This window comes from Cibotium barometz, chromosome 6 (genome assembly GCF_041138505.1).
Source record: "Cibotium barometz isolate CiBa-2024 chromosome 6, ASM4113850v1, whole genome shotgun sequence".
In the NCBI taxonomy this organism is placed as follows: Eukaryota; Viridiplantae; Streptophyta; class Polypodiopsida; order Cyatheales; family Cibotiaceae; genus Cibotium; species Cibotium barometz.
The window spans coordinates 57,637,768-57,656,523 of NC_141051.1; the positions used below are offsets into that span (position 1 = coordinate 57,637,768).

An 18,756-nucleotide genomic window follows, 5' to 3' on the forward strand; every position below is an offset into this window, starting at 1 on the left:
CCTTTACCGCAGTCTCCGAGTGCAGAGGGCTCACGGCGAGATCACCCAGAGGCAGGCAGGCAGGAGGATGCATACTCTCACACGCCGTAAGCGGCGAGCTTATGAGGCGGCTCAATACTGGGACACATATCACATGCTCCTGAGCAGAGATGCTGCTGCTGCTTGGAGGAGACTCAGAGAGCCCCGTCCTCCCACACCTATTACCGATCCTCAGACCTGGCAGACATATGCAGAGAGACTTTATGATGTGCCTACACAGCCCCCTATACCACAGCCCACAGAGCCATGCTCCACAGTCTCCACCTTCTTCACCCCACCTATGGTTAGGAGGGCCATATGCCGACTCCAACATGGACGGGCGACAGATCATACAGGATTACAGGGAGAGCATCTCATCTATGCTATTGATACATTGGCACCATTTCTTGCTCATCTCTTCAACAGAGCTCTGTCAGAGGGGTTTCCGGGGCTGAGTGGACGATGCACACTATTGTGCCGATCCATAAAGCGGGAGATGTACTAGATCCCGGGAACTACAGGACCATCATGATTGGCCATATATTGGCCAAACTATATGGGGCAGTTTTGGAGGCAGAGCTGAGCACTCATGCAAAGGTTGGGGGATTGAGAGCAGCACGCCAGGCAGGCTTCCGTCGAGCCTTCTCGACCATCGACCACATTTTTACATTGAGGTGCCTGATTGATCAGGCCAAGGCACGGAGGGAACGGCTCTATTGTTGCTTTGTGGATTTCCGCAAGGCATTTGATATTGTGCCCAGAGAGCGCCTCTTTCGGCGACTACAGACACTAGGCATACCTTCAGACATGATGTGGGGCATATACAGGCTATATGAGCAGGTCTTTGGGAGAGTCCGATGCCCAGGAGGCTTGTCCGACACAGTTGCTAGCACCATTGGTGTGAAGCAGGGGTGCCCGCTCTCCCCCACGCTCTTTGGGCTCTATATTGATGAGGTGGTCGATTACATCACACAGGGAGGAGGCTCTGGGGTTGAGCTATCAGGTATTACTGTCCATGTTATGCTTTATGCTGATGACATCGTCTTGGTATCCGACACGCAGGTTGGGCTTCAAAGACACCTTGTGGCTCTTGATGACTTCTGCGCACAGCAGGGTCTCACAGTGAACCTTGGGAAAACCAAGGTTATGATCTTCCACACCTCACCCGCAGTCAGGAGCCACACTACTCTCACATTAGCAGGAGGGCGGGTCGAGGTGGTGAGCTCTTATGTTTACCTTGGCATCACATTTACTAGCTCAGCTGGACGCTTCTCCATGGCTAAGGCAATCCGAGACAGAGTGACCCGGGGGTAGCAGCTCTTGCTGGCCTTGAGCGTCAGTGTCATCAGGCACATTTTCAGGAACCCCGCACAAAGGGGTGGCTCTTTGATACATTAGTGACACCAGCCTTGATGTATGCAACAGTGGTTTGGGCACCAGGGCTTGCAGCCTCCACATGGGTACAGCTGGAGAGACCACAGATCTTGATGCTCTCGAGGATGATACGCAGCAAACCATCCGTCCCGCACGACATTGTTCGAGCTGAGTTTGCTGCACCACCTATGGCAGTGGAGGCATTGTTCCAGACGATCTCCTTTATATACAGGATGAGGGAGATGCCCACGGAGAGATTATCCCGCCGAGCTTTTGAGGCATCCAGACAGCTGGCCGAGGCTGGACACACTGGATCTTGGTATGCACAGATGCTACAGTGGTTCTCACACCATGGGATAGACATTGAGCAGTTGCCACCTTTTCAGTATGATCAGTCTGCTCCACGGGGTTACCTCTCTCTCAATGAGAGGAACAGAGTGATGAGACAGGACATATGGCAGCACTACATACAGGAGACATGGACAGCACCAGAGAGCCCACTACCACCGAAGATGCTGTATTACAGAGACCACTTTATGAGCATCTCAGGGAATGGGTTTATACATCGACCGCGGTACATGGATGTATACATGCCACACACAGCTCTCGCGTTGCTATTGGACAGCTACGAGTCTCATCACATCAGCTAGAGATAGAGGCTGGGAGAGCGGCACGGCTGTCCCAAGCCCATAATCTCCAAGAACAGTCCCCTATCGAGGCCGGTGAGGGGTCTACATGCCACTGTCTCTGATGAAAGCCGACCACCCGCACCCTCTGAAGAATACAACCCTAGAGCCCATCCAAATCTAGTCGTGTCCTCTGAAGCTGGCCACCCTCTCCCACCTCGAAAGTGAGTGGGGCGACTCTCTCCGCTGTGCCGCAGACCACTAGAAGGATCTCATGCCGAGTAAAGACACCCATCCACTGTGGAGGTGGAGGGTCCTGTACTGGGGTCCGCCACTCCCGGGGGATGGCCGCCTCAATGTCCTGTCTCATCAACTCTCTGCCCCTCATCCCACTGAGTCTCCTCTCCTGAGCCTCTAGAGGCAGCTGCTGAAAACATATCCAGTCGTCTAGGGACTGGGCTGGGCCGGAGCTCAACGGGCCCCACGACACGTGAGACCGCGATCCAACCATATGGCCACTGGGAAGTCGAATCAAGGGGTTCCAGATCAATGGCTGCCTCAGGCGCTCCTCATCGGTGCCCGGGGGAGTCTGGAAGAGTGACGGCCTCAGATGCGCCCAGGCCCTCAGAAGGCTAGCTGCAAAACGCTCCTCGAAGCCAAGGCCCACTCCTCTGGATCGCTGCTCTGTAAAGATCCACCTGATGCTGGGGGTCGAGGGGCCGCTAAGAGGAGTGCGGCTGAGCATCCTGGAAACAAGAAACTCCTTCCACGGCTCAGCGCCTGGCAGGAGGCCACGAACTACCAACTTGCCAAGCAAAGCTCGGCTTTGGCAAATAGGATCAACAATGCCCAGGCCGCCTCTCTCCCTCGGCTAAGTGATCACAGCCCATGCCACCTTGGCCCTGGCGGGCCGCCCGTCGTCACCGGACCAAAGAAAGTTCCTGATGAGCCTCTGCACCTAGCCAATGCACGCCCGAGAGAAGGCCCAGCAAGAAGTGATGTACCACATGGTAGCAAGCAGAACCTGGTTGGCCACAACTACTCGGCCAGCCAGAGATAAACGAGCGGTACTCCAATACAGAAGCTTCTTCCGAATGCTCAGAAGAAGGGGGGCTATCTGCTGCTCCGGAGATATGTCAATGCCCACATAGCATCCCAAATAACGCACTGTAGTGCCGGGGGGCAGCCACTGAAAACCATCAACTGGCCTCCAAGTCGGGGGGGGGCATAGAACTGACCCACAACCCACACGACTTGTGCCAGTTGATCAAAGCGCCCGAAGCTCTGCAAAACCTGTCCATGGCTGAGGCGAAGCGGCGGAGGTTCTCCTCACCTCCCTGAAGATAGACAGCAGTGTCATCCGCAAAATCCGAGTCTAGGAGCTCCTCCGAGGTGCGGATGGGAAGCTGGAGGCCCCGCAAACCTGTATCCTATGCCGTCAAAAAAGTGCTCATGGCCTCCGCCACAAAAAGAAAAAGAAAGGGCGCCAAGGGGCACCCCTGCCGCACCGAGCGCGAGAGCTGGAACCTCTCTCCGCGCACGCCCTGTATCAGCACCTGGCTATGAGCCGAAGTGTAGAGTGCAGAGACCCCACGGATCCACTGAGGGGGGAAGCCCATCCTCTCTATAGTGCCTTCCAAGAAGGCCCAGTCCACCCGATCATATGCCTTCTCGAAGTCGAGAAGGAGCACTGCCAGATCCTCCTCAAAATCTAGCCAAAGCCGTAGCCTCCCAGAAAGAGAAAATGTTATCCAGAATGCTCCTATCCTGGATGCAGCCTGTCTGCATGGAGTGGATGATGTCCGGAAGGTGAGGCTGAAGCCGCCTGCTGATCGCCTTAGCTAGGACCTTGTAGGCCGTGCCTAGCAAGGTGATCGGTCTCCACTGTCTAATCTCCAGTCTGTCTCCTCCCTCTTTGGGGATCAAGTGAATCAACCCCTCTGCCATGCTATCCGGCATGACTGCCGACTCCATAATCTCCTGGAATGCCAATCTGAAGCCCCTATGTAAGAGGCCCCAGTACCTCTGGAAGAAAGCCACTGAGAGACCGTCCTCTCCTGGGCATTTGCCCCAAGGTAATGCCTGAAGAGCCTCCTCCAGTTCCGTATCCGAGAAGGGGGAGAGAAGGGAGTGCTGCAAATGGGCCGGCACAACCGGTCTCGTGAAGCTCCAGACTGCCTCCCGAGCCTCTCTCACCCTGTCATCTGCTGGCTCAGCAGAGAGAAGATCCCTGTAAAAATCTGTGGCTATCGCCCGAACCCTGGGGGGATCCACCACAACCTGGCCATCAGCCTGCCGAAGACGCCTGAGACCCTCTCGTCTGAAGCGAGGCCCTGTCGCCTCAAAGAAATCTCGAGTCACTCTGTCTCTAGCCTGTGTCCAAAAAGAAGCCCGAGCATGGAATCGGAACTCCACTCTCCTCTCCTCGATGGATCTGATCTCAGTGCGAGCTGACTCCATCTGCTCTGAGATCCAAGGGCTCGTAGGATCCCTCTCCTGGAGTCTCTGGAGGGACGCTAGACTCCTCCGTAGGCTCCTCTCCTGCTCTCTGAAGGCCTCCAGACGGTCCAAGGCAGCCTGTCTGAGCATCCGACTCATCTCCTGCAAGCCACTGGCAAGATCGCTGGCTGCCGATCCTCTCCTGAACTGCAGCTCCTGCCAGACCTGCTCAACTCTGATCGCAATTTCGGGCTCCTCTATGAGACAATCTGGAACCCGGACGCTCTGGCCCCGCTCTCCTCTCGTAGGGTCCTCAATCTGGAGAAGCACTGGAAAGTGGTCTGAAAACGAGGAGCCTGCAAGTATGCCCACAGTGCCACCTCTATTACAAGCCCACTCATCAATGTAAAACCTGTCGATGCGGGAAAGGTTAACTCCTGTGGCCCGTCTATCCGAGCGCGAGAAAGATAGACTCCCCTGCAACCTACCAAACTCCGGGAGAGTCCACGGATCCTGGCCTCTCACCTGCAGCACTAGTTCCTCCCAGGCAGCGAGCTCCGGCCCATGAATGGCCTCCTGGCTGCCCCCCATCCTGTCCTCTGCATCCTCCAGCATGTTGCAATCCCCTCCTAGGCACCACTGGTCTGCCAAGGGGAGGGACTGCCTAATGGTGCTCCAGAACTCGGCTCTCCCGGTCGCCCCATTAGGGGCGTAGAAGTTGAGGAAGCCAATGCGGTCTTCCCCAACCCGAAGGATGATCCACTGCGCTCGACCCTGGACCAGAGTGCCAGAGTCCACAACCTCGGATAGAAGCTGCTCGCTGACTGAGATGCATGCTCCACCCTGGTTCCCCTGGGAGCCATATGCCGGTGACCAAAAAGTGTGACTCCTGCCTGGCAAGATCTTCCCGCAGGTGCGGGTACGCCCGGCAGAAAGGTGGTGCTCCTGGATGAAAAGGATATCTATGGGTCCTCCAACGAGAGCCCTCTGGATCTCCTGGCGAAGTCTGCCCCGACCAATGTAGCAGCGATGTCCACCGAGACCCTGGATGTTCCATGAGAGGATCCTCATGGATGAGCTATGGCAAGTGAAGCAGCCGCCACTGGCTCACCCCTCTCAGCCGGCCCGGATGATCTGCCCTCCATTCTGTGAGTCTTGGGCGCCGGCTTGGAGGGAGAATAGTCACTGTCTGTCCGGGTGCGGAGTCTCCCCAGAAAGAGGGTGACCTGTCTCTGTGTCCAGCCCCACTCCGCCTTCGCCCTGTCCAGGGCATAGGCGTGAGACCAATCCTCTGCATATATGTATCTAAAGGTAGGCTGCACCCTCGGGGCGGCATGGAGGAGAATCAGTAGCACCGCCTCAACTGAGGTGTGGACCGGATCCGCCCGCCAATCTCCTATACCAAACAAGCTCATGCGGGCTGAGTGTAATCGGGTCTGCAATAGGTCCGTGAGCCCCAAGTCACTGAAGTGGTGAGAAAACTCCAGTATCTGATCACGCAGAACTTCCTCTACAGAGTTGCAATCCCATGCTGTGTCTGGGGCAACACTGAGAGGAAAGGAGAAGGCCACCATGCTGCTACAAATAGTCACTTTTCACTACTCACCACAGCTATGACAAATCTCGATTGCGATTTCAACAGCTTTGACAAAATTCCTTGGTCCTAACACGGTCATGGACAATCTATCCAGCGGTAACTTATGTTGTCCCTGAATCTAAAGGTGTAGGAAGGAATCACTGGGTCAATCATGACAACCATCACAATAGTACTGGAAAAATTCTGGAAAGTGTACATCACTATCCAATGTCATGCTATCATTCCTTCTCATCAATCCTTAGTATCCCACCAAGTAGCCTACAATCATGAGGATCCACACAATAAAAAGGTTTCTCCCCCCACCCCCCCCCCCCCCCCCCGAGCCACACGGGTCACAGCACGAGTATCAAAAGATACAACACATCCACATCCCGCATCTCAAAGTTAGACCTTGGACAAATCTAGCCTGTAATAGGCTTTCAATTCTTACCAAAAGTCACAGATTCTATCCACTGCATCTTCACCACAAAAAAGACACGTCGCCTAATCAACAAATACACAAAACGCTCAAAGAATATCTACCTTTTAATAATCCCCAAATCACCTCAAGGATGAAAAGGTGAACTTCAGATCCAACTTTCTACTGCTAGTAGGAGGAACCTAAGATAGAATCCTGCACAGGTTCGACAATACAATACAATAGTCCACACCATAAGCTCATCCCACTCATATAGCCTCAGTCAACCTATAAATAGCCATTGACGCATAAATAGCTATAGCTTATGGAATAACACTTATAAACACCTTAGTACACTAATCCTCACGGTCCCCTAACCCCAAATTAGACCAACTAACCATGTGGTTAGCATCGTGTACATAACAGCAGCAAAGCAGCGATGACCCATGCATTCCAATGAACTCATCAGATCCAAGGTCACCTTTTCTGCCATGGCACCATGAACAACACATATGAGCCACGGACATGCATGTCATAAATCATCACATAAGCTAGGCATACAAGATGGGGCCTAGCTTGACTAAGGGTCTGACAGCTTAACAGTCTTATTCATGCTTAAAAGCTAATGTAGTCACAAAGTTGAGATGGCATTGAGTATAACACTCTTAAGACAAACAAAAGAAACCCTTACCTCACCTACTACAGTCAGTGCTGTGCCTACAGGCAGAACTCTCTCCACCCGCTTCACTCCAAGCATCTGCAATATCCCAATAGACAGACATAATCACTCATTAATCTCAGTTCACGAGCAAGGTCTTTTAAGCATCTGCAATATCCCAATAGACAGACATAATCACTCGCAAGATCTTTTAGGATTGCAGCTAACATGTCACTGAGATACAACCTTCAGCCCTTGCAAGTAGTCAAGGGTCCCACGTACAAGTGAGCGACCTGATTCCTCAAAAACCTCACTAGCAATTGGCAGCTCTAAACCATAAGCCCCACGAGCTCCGACAATAAAAACCCGGCCTGTACCATCCTCCTAGCACCATATACACAAACAAATACATTATTAGAGGATTATTTGCCAACTCTTTCCTACACCATAACTCTTCCAACCATGAGTAAGGTTCTCACCAAATACCAAGGCACCTCCTTGCTCATTGCAAGCATCAATGCGGAATCTTGAATCCATGATCCAGACTCGTTGTGTTTCAAGAAATGTTGTTCTGCCTGACAAAGTCAACACCAATGCAACACTAAGAAGTGCATAACACATTAACACAAGGAGTAGCTCATTACAAATACAAGCAGGACATCAAAAACTTGCAAGCAGAAAGGACGTCAAAACTAAAATACTCCAAAAGTGCACAGATAACATATTGATGGGGTGTTACGAACATGAAAAATAGTCTAAAACAAGAGAGCAGAAATGAGACGAGATGAGAGCTTATGTAAGAGAAAATGCAGAAGCTTGCATAGGTCCTAGATAGGGGACTAGTGTGGAAGAAATTACAGCAATTAAAGCAAACAATTGATGAACAAGGATTGCAAGATAAAATGTGATTTTAAGAAATTAAATTCCTAAAGAACTTGGTTAGAACTGTTGCATGCTGCAAACAACTTATGTGTGATCCCTCCTCCTGCGTTTGCCTAGGATCATCTTGTCAATGGGTGAGTTAAAGAGGGGAGTGATGCCCCCGCGCCCCCCCTCTCTCGCCCCCCCCTTTCGGCTGCGAATAGTTTTACAGGCATTTCAGCCACCAATAGAAATCCATAGAAAAATCTTCGATCCATGAGATATCCATGAGTTCCATAAGTCCAATGCATCCCAAATAAAGGGAGACAAAAACATACTCCATAAAGCATGAACGTGATTCAAGAGCTGATCCCAATACATGTGTTTGCGCAGTCATAATGACAAAAGCGTCATAAAAATTCATTAAATCCTCATTGAAGATAGATAGATCCCGAATTTTAATGACTCCGTATCGCATAGAATACCAAAATCATGAAATAGCTTAATGGCTTTGTGGCCAAGAAAGAAAGATAAATAGCTGGGTTGCTCAAAGTATCCTTCCTATAACAAATACAAACAACCCCTGCATGCAAGAGTTAAAACATATATCCAACTGACCAAAAGATTGAATATATTTATTTCAGAAAGATTGCATATACATAAGCCAAAATACTTAGCTGATCTTTACGAGATCGAAGGATACTAGCAAAACTGCACAATCAAGGTGTATCCAAAATAGCATCCTCTTTACACAAAAAAACATGTCTTCCATGAGAGGCTGAAATCTACCGTCAAAGTATCTATATCTCAAGCAAAGCCTCTGTATCATCATGATGTGTAATCATTGGATGAGGTCAAAAGACCATCATGTGGCCCACTACTCCATAGTCTATGCACTTAAGGCTGCCAGAAAGAAGCGCAAGGAGATACTGTCTCTAGTGCAAAACCAACGTTCTGTTTCACTCTGGTGCAGGGCTTCCTAATAAGAGTTGCTCTTCCCTCAAACCCAGGAGGAAGAGGGAGAGCTGTGTGAGGATGCTCCTTAGGTGGTGTCACAAAGGAAAAGCGGAGCCTCTTCTTCACAAAACATGAGTGCTCATCCAAGTCCTTGGGTAAACGTTTCCTGTATTGCTCATGAGGATCTGAAATGAGAAATTGGCCATTGGGATGAACCTTGATTTCACCATTCTACCAAAGGTATTTAAAGGCCAAATCTATGGGGTTCTCAGCATACATTTGAGCCAAGTCTCCAAAAATGCCCATTGCCGACCTGTCAAGATACCTTTCCAGATAGTAGCTTTTTCACATATGGGTAGCATCGATAGTGACTCAACAAAACCTCACGCTTAGCCAACTGCTCCAGAAGTTTGTCGAGTTGTCCGGTATAGAACACTTTTGAGCGTCAAGGATCTTCTGGAACCCTATAGCCATATAGACGAGGGTGCAGTCATGCACCGGATTTTCCGCAGTATACTGAGCGACTTTCCACAAAGCATAGACAAGACTCAGGCCAAGCTCTCTTCCCAGAGCCAAGACAAAACAGTCCAAAAGTTGTCCCAAAACTGTCTCAAAACAGTCCCAAATCAGCCCTGTTGTTGTTGTCGGTTGGCCTGAACAATCAGCCTGTATAAAGGCAGAAGATAAGAGATAAAAATGAATGATGTACGGCCAGCTTCTTGCATGGGGTGCTGCTGTACAGCCAGCGTCTCTGCAGCAGACAGAAGAGAGAGAGAGAGAGAGAGAGAGAGAGAGAGAAATGAAATGAAATGAAATGAAATGTTATATTAACGTCTTCAAAAGGCCATAATGACCTATGAGACCAAAAAGTTACATCATGGTGGATCTAATACAATGTCTGGATAAAAAACCAGAAAATGGAAAAGAAAAATAAAGATGATACTACTGGCACCTAGAGAATGAAACTGGAACTGGCAGGTAAACAGAAACCCTTATAGGGTGTGAATATAGTGAGGGGGGGTTACGCTATGGAGGTGAGTGGAGTATAGTGAGGGGATAAAATATCATGTGGGACGGGGGGGTACACTATGGAGGTGCCTCCATCTCATAATATGTGCCGCATAGGACGCTGGCGGATCTCCTCAATATCCTCTGTGGTCAGCACCCTGACTGGGTGTCCCGCATGTCTCGCAAGAATAATCCGAATCCGCCGCTGCAACCTCCGTCTATGCTGGGATGCCTCCTCCATAGTCGTGGGCGTTTGGACCACCCAAGCTCAATCGCACGATCAATCAGTGTACCGCTGGTGTGGGCGGTATCCATGTCCTGCTGCTGCTGTGGTCCATCAGGCGCAGTGATGGCTGGACTAAAGAAGTCTGTAATGTGCCTCTGAGTCTGGCTCTCTGTGCACCTAAGCAGGCTATCTCTATATCTCCGCAGCTCAAGCAAGAACAATCCCAAACACCTCTGGTCCTGGTACCCCATGACTCTGGAAAGTGGTCCAAACCCTCTCTGAATAAACAGTGGAAACGACCACGTATCTCATAGTATGCAGTACAATGGCATATATAATGCAGCTCTGTCTCTGGCTCCCCATGGCATACTCGACATATCCTGGCCTCAGCTGGTATACCTCTATATCAGCCAATTTCAATCTCAAGCTGGTGTGAGGATGTGCGAATCTGACCAATAGCACATCGTACTGCATGAGACAAGTGTACATCCATGTAACTGGGCCTGATCACAAAACCATCTGCTATGAGCTGAAGAAAATGCTCTCTGTAGAAAGCCACCTTCGTGCCCAGCTCCTCACTCAGCTGTATCCATGTCCTCCTAATGTCCAGCTGAACTAAATCCTGACGGATGAGTCTGGTAATCTCTGTCTGTGTGAGAGTGAAGAGGGTGAAAGTACATGTCAGTGGGCATGGTACTGGCAGGTCCGGAAAAGGTGTCTGTCCAGGAACTGTATATAGAGATGCTGCATAACTACCCCAGACCTCTGTAGAAGTGATGGCCAAAGCAGGGGAGGACTCATGAAACAAACGCCAAGCCTCCCTCGAATCCTGGCTCAAGAACAGCTGGTATAATTCCTGCTCTAGCTGAGCAAGGAAGGCCTGCTTCTTCCTTCGCACAAGGCGCCGGAAGGCAATACATGACTGTCGGTGAGTAGTGACTCCCAAAGCAACCTCCCGCTGCAGTCGGGCTCTCGTCTCTCTGCACTCCTCATCATACCAGCTGTTCTGGGGCATACACGCAGAACGTTGTCTCTGTCCAGGCTGAGCCTCTCTCGCTGCATCCTGTAAAGTCTCTGTCAGTATATGGGTCAGCTCCTCCAAAGGTTTCCCTGGCTCCTCTGTGTACAGACGTCTATAAATCCCATCTGTGTAGACAGCATCAGTCTCTGAAGTAAAAGTATATCGAGTGTGATCTGCCCCTCGTGTCCTCTGAGCTGTGGTAAAGTGAAAAGAGATGGTCAATGTCAACAATGCATGATCCACTACTACCCCAATGGACCGAGATCCAACTGTGAAGTCCTCAATGCATGAAATAAAGCTCGGCATAACCATATCATAATCCACTGTGCTAGCACCATGTCTATGTGGAAAGCAAGTAAATCCAGCTGCTGATGGAAACCTCTGCAAGCCATTAAGTATGGCCAACCCATGTGCAGTCCCCATATCTACCAAATATCGCCCATACTCTGTGCACTCCACATCCTGTGAGCATCTGTCTAATCCCATATCCAGAGTGTCCAGCTCTCTCAGCATCTCCTCTGAGGTATCATAAAAGGCCGTCTGGTGGTTGCCCGTCCGGGCATTAAAGTCCCCTAACAGGATGATGTCTCCATCCCTAGAGAACTCCCATATATCATCATCTAGCACAGAGAAAGGAGACTGCCCTCTAGGTGCTGCATATGTCGATGTACTAGGAGCAAAATAGCATATGGCAATATACAGGAATCTGCCTGTGTCTGCCCTCAGTCTCACCCACATATATCTGGCCTGATCATCTCTCCGAACGATGTGTAGAAGCGGTTGCAGCTCCTCTCTGAAAAGAACTGCCACCCCCCCTGATCCTCTACTACTGTGTACCGATCTCGTCCCTACTCTGCAAGCTGTCTCTCATCTGTATCCTGTCACCTGTGGCATCATCTGACCACGGGCCTAGTGAGTCTCCGAGTAGAAGACTATATCTCTATCTCTAAAGCTGTCCTCAAAGGCACCTACATCAAGTCTGAGGGATCCATTGCAGTTCCAGGCTGCCAGCTTTAATTTGGTCCCATAAGTCTCGCACCGTCATGTAGAGCGTCGCTCCACGATGACCACCCTCCCTTCTCTATAAAATGCTATCTTTCCCTTTTCTCTTGCCGCCCTAATCTCTGGCATGACTTCCTTCATATGTGGTGCAAGCTGTGAAAGAGTAAGATCGTCACCAAGAAAAATGCCTGTATTCTTTAAAGTGGGTCGCCTCTTCAAGAACTCCTTCTTCGCCTCAATAGAGGGGAAGCGAAGTATGAGAGCTCTTTCCTTTGATGTTTCCCCGTTGCCTCCGCTTTTTTTACCCATTCTCCAGGCTTTTGCGTGTGCCAGACTGTCAATCCCCATCAACACCATAAGCTCTTTCACCTCCTCTTCAACTTTATCCCTGTCTTTAAGGCCGGTAATCGTGACATGCAAAGCACATGTACGTCTTCGTTGTTCCTCTTCCAAAGTCATGTTAATGATTGTAGGTGTAGGGGTTATTATCTCCTTACCTTTACCGTTCTTGGCGACCTCTATCCACTTCTCCGCTTCATCCATCTTTCTTTGAGTCTTGGTGATGACTTCCACCCATGAGGAAGTCTTTGCTTCGTGTTGCTTCTCTTCTTCCTTAATTGCCCGTACTTGTTCCTTGATAACCTTGAGCTCTTCTATCATGGATGGCTGAATTTCACCTTTTTCAAGTCCACCATTTGCCTTAGCCTCTGCAAGCTCCCTCTGAAGAGCTGAAATTACGCCTTTGAGCATGTTGACTTCCCCGTGAAGGTCTTTGACTTCTGCTATGAGGTCCTCCTTCTCCTCTTTCCACCGCTTACCCTCATTGAATACCATTTGGAGAAAGTTGGCTTTCTCCTTCCACCATCCCTCCATCTCCGCCTTCCATTCTTTCATCTCCTTTTCCACATGTTTGTGACCATAAAGGTCGCCTTCGTCGGGTTCCGCAAGGGGGAAGCCATGGAAGAAGCGAGAGAGAGAGAGAGTTATGTTGCTGCCTTGGGGGCCTGAGTAAGGGTGGGTGGGAGAGGGGGGCGCAGGTGGACAGAGAAATGAAATGAAAATGAAATGTAACTTTTTGGTCTCATAGGTCATTATGGCCTTTTGAAGACGTTAATATAACATTTCATTTTCATTTCATTTCTCTGTAATGAAATGAAAATGAAAAGAGAGAGCTGAGTTTTCAGGGAGGGGTGGGCAGAGAGAGAGAGAGCTGAGTGGACAGAGAGAGAGAGAGAGAGAGAGCTGAGTTTTCAAGGAGGGGTGGGCGCAGGCAGGAGGGGGGGGCGCAGGTGGACAGCGGGAGGGGGGCGCAGGTGGACAGAGAAATGAAATGAAAATGAAATGTAACTTTTTGGTCTCATAGGTCATTATGGCCTTTTGAAGACGTTAATACAACATTTTCATTTTCATTTTTGAGAGAGAGAAAGAGAGAGAGAGAGAGAGAGAGAGAGAGAGAGAGAAAATGAAAATGAAATGATAAATGACCTATGAGACCAAGATGTTACAAAGTGGTGAATCTGATACAATGTCTGGAGAGAGAGAGAGAGAGAGAGAGTACACGCTGCTGCTGCCACCTGTAGGCGACTAGCACAAGGCAAGAAGGATTCTGCTGTCGGCCAGCCCAAAACTGTGCGGCCAGTGCAGAGCAGGGAGGGAGATAGAGAGAGAGTGTCACACAGCTGCTGCCCGCCTGTATCTGTGCGCATACGAGAGAGAGATGTCTAGCTGCAGTCAACCCTGCACTCTCAAGCGCATGCTTCCAAAGAACAGCCCTTCCTCCTTTTTTATGGAATCGACTAGCTCTCTCTTTTTAGCTGTGCTTTTCCCTTTTTGCCAAAAGTGGCCTTGGCTGCCAAGATTATCCTTCTTTTTGTTTTTCCCTACTTGTTGCCCAAGCTTGTATCTAGACGCCTCCTTTTGTCCAGGGATTTGTGCGCAATGTCCAGTCAATACTTCATGATGTCGGAACACCTTGACTTATAAACCTTATAAGTCACATAAATGATTAAAATCCATGTTACTCATGCTTTGTGGCCATTTTTCACCCCAATCCTTCCCAGTGAATGCTTCAGCTTCCTTCTGTGGAAAATCCCCGTTCTCACCTCGGTTCCGTACTCTGTGGGCTTGCCCCAAAACACTGATCAAAGTTGGTGAAGGGATCAAATGGTGACAAATCGACTTAGGCACCATTGTCACTTTGAGAGCTCAGTGGGCAATCATCAGGATTGGAGAGGACACAGAGTGGGCTTTCTAAACATATACGAGCCGAACGCCGCAGCAAGCAGAGCCACTTTCTAGAGTATGGTTCGTGAGTCCCCCCGCCCCGGCGGAGCAGTGCCATCACACCCCCTCCCACAGGCGGATTTTGGAGCATGGGTAGTGATTTCAACATGTTAAGAGTCGGCAAAGGACAGACTTGGAGGTGGCATGGTTACAGTTTCAGGCACAGAGTACTTGGCCTGGGAGGAATTGATTCTAGCTTTGAGGGGATAGGACCCTTAGCATTTACCGGAGTTCGGACGCAACCCCGAGAGTGTGTGCTTCTCGAGATCCAACAGGAGGAGAAAAGGTCCTAACCTTTCTATATTAGACCGGTTTTATGTAGATAAGTGGGCTTGTGGACGTGGTGGCATGATTAGTATTCTAGCAAGCACTACTTTCTCTGATCATGCACCCGTCATTCTATCCCTAGAGGACCCCTGAAGGCAAGACAAACATTTGAGCACCCGAATCCCACACAACCTCATTCAAGATTCCAAGATATGCAGCAGGATAGAGGAGATTTGGGCGAGTTTGGATTTTCACTCTAGTTCAACCGTCGGTAGGATCTTTGGACGTAGGTCTTGGAGAGATCAGCAAATGATTACACAAAGCATGCTGGCTGGCTTCCGAGAGAAGGAGAGGAGCATCTGTCAAAGCCTAGCCTCCTTGCAGCGCCTTCAGGACAATACTCCGGCCAGCCCATGGATTGAGGCCCAGTTGGCTGCAGCCCGTACTACAGAGCTCACTTCCATCGAGGAGCGGAGGCTTGAGTACAGATATACCATGCTAGAGCCTCCTTTTGGACCCGGGCAGCAGACAGGGTCACTGGAGATTTCCTTGAGATTTCAGGCCCACAGACGGAGGGATGGTATCCACAGGTTACGAGGCCAGCATGGATCCATAGTTGCAAATCCCCCCTAGGTTCAAGCCATTGCCACAGATTTCTTCCACTCTCTTTTCACGGGTGCCCCCCTATCCTCTCAGGTGTTTGACGTGCCCGAGCGGGTCTGGTAGCACAGAGAGAGGTGGTTTCTCCCACTCTCCAGACTTTCCTATTGACACCCTTTACCACAGAGGAGCTTGCGGAGGCTCTAACGGAACTCCCTAGGGAAAAATGCCAGGGAGAAGAGGGGCTTTGAGTTTCCTTATTTCTTCGTATCTGCACTGCCGATCCTAACTCCACCCAATAATCATTGGACTCCAGGTTCTAGCCAGAGATGGGAGATTCGTAGTAGTATTGCGACGTGGCACATTTGGAGAGTTCCATGCACCCTCACCCCGCCAGTGCAATCCACATCTAGCTTGATATCATTCATACCCTCCGTGGACAATGGGGGAAGCTTCTGGGTGGCTCTGATCGTATGCGGAAGCACCGCATGGCCTTCCTGAGGATTTGGCATCACGATCCCTTTCTCACTAACAGTGGTGGTGAACCCACTTGGCACTATAGACCACCTGTGCGGTTGTTCCCCCCTCCCCCCATTGTATGAGATAGCCTTCTCCTCTCAGAGTGGCTAGCTGGAGGAGGAGCATCCTTCCCCCTTCTTCCTGTTTTTGGACTCTTGTTTCCCTATGTGGAGCTAAGTTTGTACTTAGCCATTATGGTTGTTTTGCTTGGTAACTAATAGAAGGATCTCTTTCTTAGAAAGAAAAAAAAAAGGGAAGGTGAGTGAACAAATTTGGGAAGAATGTGCACAGATAGTAGACTTAATTATCCCCGCAGGCTGAGTCTCTTTCCCCATACATAGCCAAAGTTTGGAAAGCTTATCTGGTTCCTTTCTTGAAGATCACTAATGAAGAACAAAAATGTAAGTTTGAATCGGTAAGGGAGGCAATGTTGGAAAGAAGATCATACTACAAAGAAGTGGGGAAAGGGTTTGTGGTGAGTTCTGTTTGAACTTTTTGGTTCTATGGATATGAGCTTTGACTTTCTTGGTCTATGTGTACCTACAAGACAAGTTCCCAATTGAACCTGCTTGAACCCACTCAATGGGGAGCCCACGAGGAGGAGTAGAAAGATTACCTCACAAACATGTTTGCCGTAGGAGGGTGCAAGTCGCTTTGAGGTGGGCGTGCTTACCGGAAAGGGATTGGTCAGTAGTAAGCTTAATGCACCCGTCCTCCTTTTGATGCTTGGGATGTACACATCAAGTGCCTTCAACCCCACATAGATTCTAGCAAGAATAGGGGCAAGGAGAAGGCTAGGTATAGTCAACCTAACAATGGACAGACACCCAAAAAGGATTCCAAGGATGCCAAAAAGGACGATGATGCCTCCGAAAAGAAGTTGCGGGCATAGCTTGGTAGAGAATGAGACATGAAAGAGGCTGAAGAAATTTCAAACAGATTGAGGAGGAGAATTCACATCAAGTGAGTTTAATGCCTACTGCAAGGAGCACAGGATCAAGAGAGATTTGATAGTTTCTCATACTCCACAACAAAACGGTGTTACAGAGTGCAAGAATCACATAGTTGTGGAGATGGCATGGAGTATTCTCAAAGGCATAGGATTACATAATTCTTTTTGAGCCAAGGCAATTAACACTCAAGAAGCATATTCAGGTAATAAACCCTCAGTTGCATACATGAGGACGAGGCATCATGGAGTTCCCAATGTGTAAGGAAAATACAGAGCAGCCATGGAAAGCACAAAGATATGCATAGCTTGGAGATTCTTCTCACTACACTAATGGCTGCTAACATGGGCCTGGATGTGCCCAAGCTTAGATTGGTACATGTGATGTGTTGTTGGGGATATCTTTGGTATGTATCCACACAAGGATGTGATGTATTGTTTTGGGGATATCTATCCACACAAGGATTAAATCACTAAGAGGTGTTTATAGTCTTGGTTATTTGTGCTAGTCTCATTAATCATTAAGTGCTCCCATGTCTGTGCTCTCCATTACAAGTTCTGTTTTCCTCTATGTATGCAGCATTTCGCGTGCAATTGTAGCCGGTTTCACATCAATTTGTAGCTTGCTTTTACTTAAGCAGCCTGTTTTGCACCTATAAGCAGCCGCCGCCTTCTTCTTCTATCCTCCTTACTTCCTCCTTTGTCTTCTCCCCTCTTTCCCCAATTTTACCAATTCGCCCCAAATTTCAGCGACGGCCAATTTGTTTCAATTTCACCTCATCTTTGCTCCAATTTACTTAAAATTGCCCCAAATTTAACAGTTTCCACCAATTTTGCCTATTTTTCATCATTACACAATGTGGTTTCTAGAATTTATGAACTTTTTAATTTTTCGAAACCTCACGGTTTTGTAGTCAAAGGACAACGTTTAAAAACAACATCCCAAAAACCTCAAAACGCACAACTTTGAAATATTTCTTGTAACTATGCTCAAGCAGTTTTGTCTGTGGACTTGCTCTAGCTGAGTCTTTTGATGTGCCTTTCCTTACCACATGATCAAACCCACACAAGGACTATTAAAATAATTATGGCAATTGCAACGAGAGGAGAATAATCACTTTCTACCAAAGAAATGTGTACAAAGGAAAAAGCTAGAACATAAAAGATGTGTCGCCTCAGTATGTAAACATGTGCACGTGAGATCAAAAAGCTTGCTACATGCTTCTAGTGAGTAGTGTATTGAATTGTTCTTTCCACAATGTTAAAGAGATCTGCACCTAATAGCAAACTCATAACTCTTGTTGGACAAGGAAAAGGAAGATCAGAATGTGGTTGCACCTATCAAAGAACTCTGTAAAACACTAAAAAGGAAGCATGTATGCTCTTTTGAAATGCTGATTCAGCAATGATTGATAGAATCTGCCCCTTCCAAAGACCCAACCCACTGCCAAGGTAGGTGCCTGGTCTTGAAATTGAAAATGCCTTTCAGGAGGCCTAGTCGCAACCACTCAGGCAAAATCAAGACAAGACGACTAGGCGAGGTAAATTTTACTACAGCCAGCAAAGCGTGTATACACTCCACACAGTTATTAAACATGTATTAGGAAACAACACAATGTTGTTCTGTATTGAAAAAGGGGGAGCCAGAGCAGCAGCATCCCAGTTTCCCAATATGGAAGGTGGATCAACTGCCATTCCTAGACCTCACAGTCTTGGGGAGGCAAATGTGACAGAGCTAGGCAAGATGACAGACAAGCATTCTGGCATACATCAGCATTTTGGGACTGCCATTCCTGGACCTCACAGTGTTGACAGGCAGGCACAAGGGATCATCACACATCAGCAAGCACAGAACATTAATGACAATGGTGACGAGTGGGTGCAGAAGATGCAAATCCAGACATTTTTGGCCCCATTCAATGATCCAGATTTCTCCTCTGCCGACCCATGACTG

General features: G+C 48.9%; 1 protein-coding gene across 4 annotated transcripts in view; it reads right to left on the bottom strand.

Moving 5' to 3' along the window:
- The window catches only part of LOC147637894 (E3 ubiquitin-protein ligase SP1-like), an 87,809-nt gene that overhangs the window by 46,080 nt on the left and 22,973 nt on the right, over window positions 1-18,756 (bottom strand). For 3 of the 4 annotated variants that reach the window (XR_015266109.1, XM_086799729.1, XM_086799730.1), the window contains 3 exons: window positions 7,589-7,684; window positions 7,356-7,493; window positions 7,143-7,208 (listed from right to left, as the gene is read on the bottom strand). Coding sequence is in view for 3 of the 4 variants with exons in the window: in XM_086799729.1 (XP_086655855.1) it covers window positions 7,143-7,208; window positions 7,356-7,493; window positions 7,589-7,684 (300 nt within the window). In the remaining variant the exon portion in view is untranslated. The remainder of the gene's footprint in view (window positions 1-7,142; window positions 7,209-7,355; window positions 7,494-7,588; window positions 7,685-18,756) is intronic. The other variant, XM_086799731.1, reaches the window with a different exon arrangement.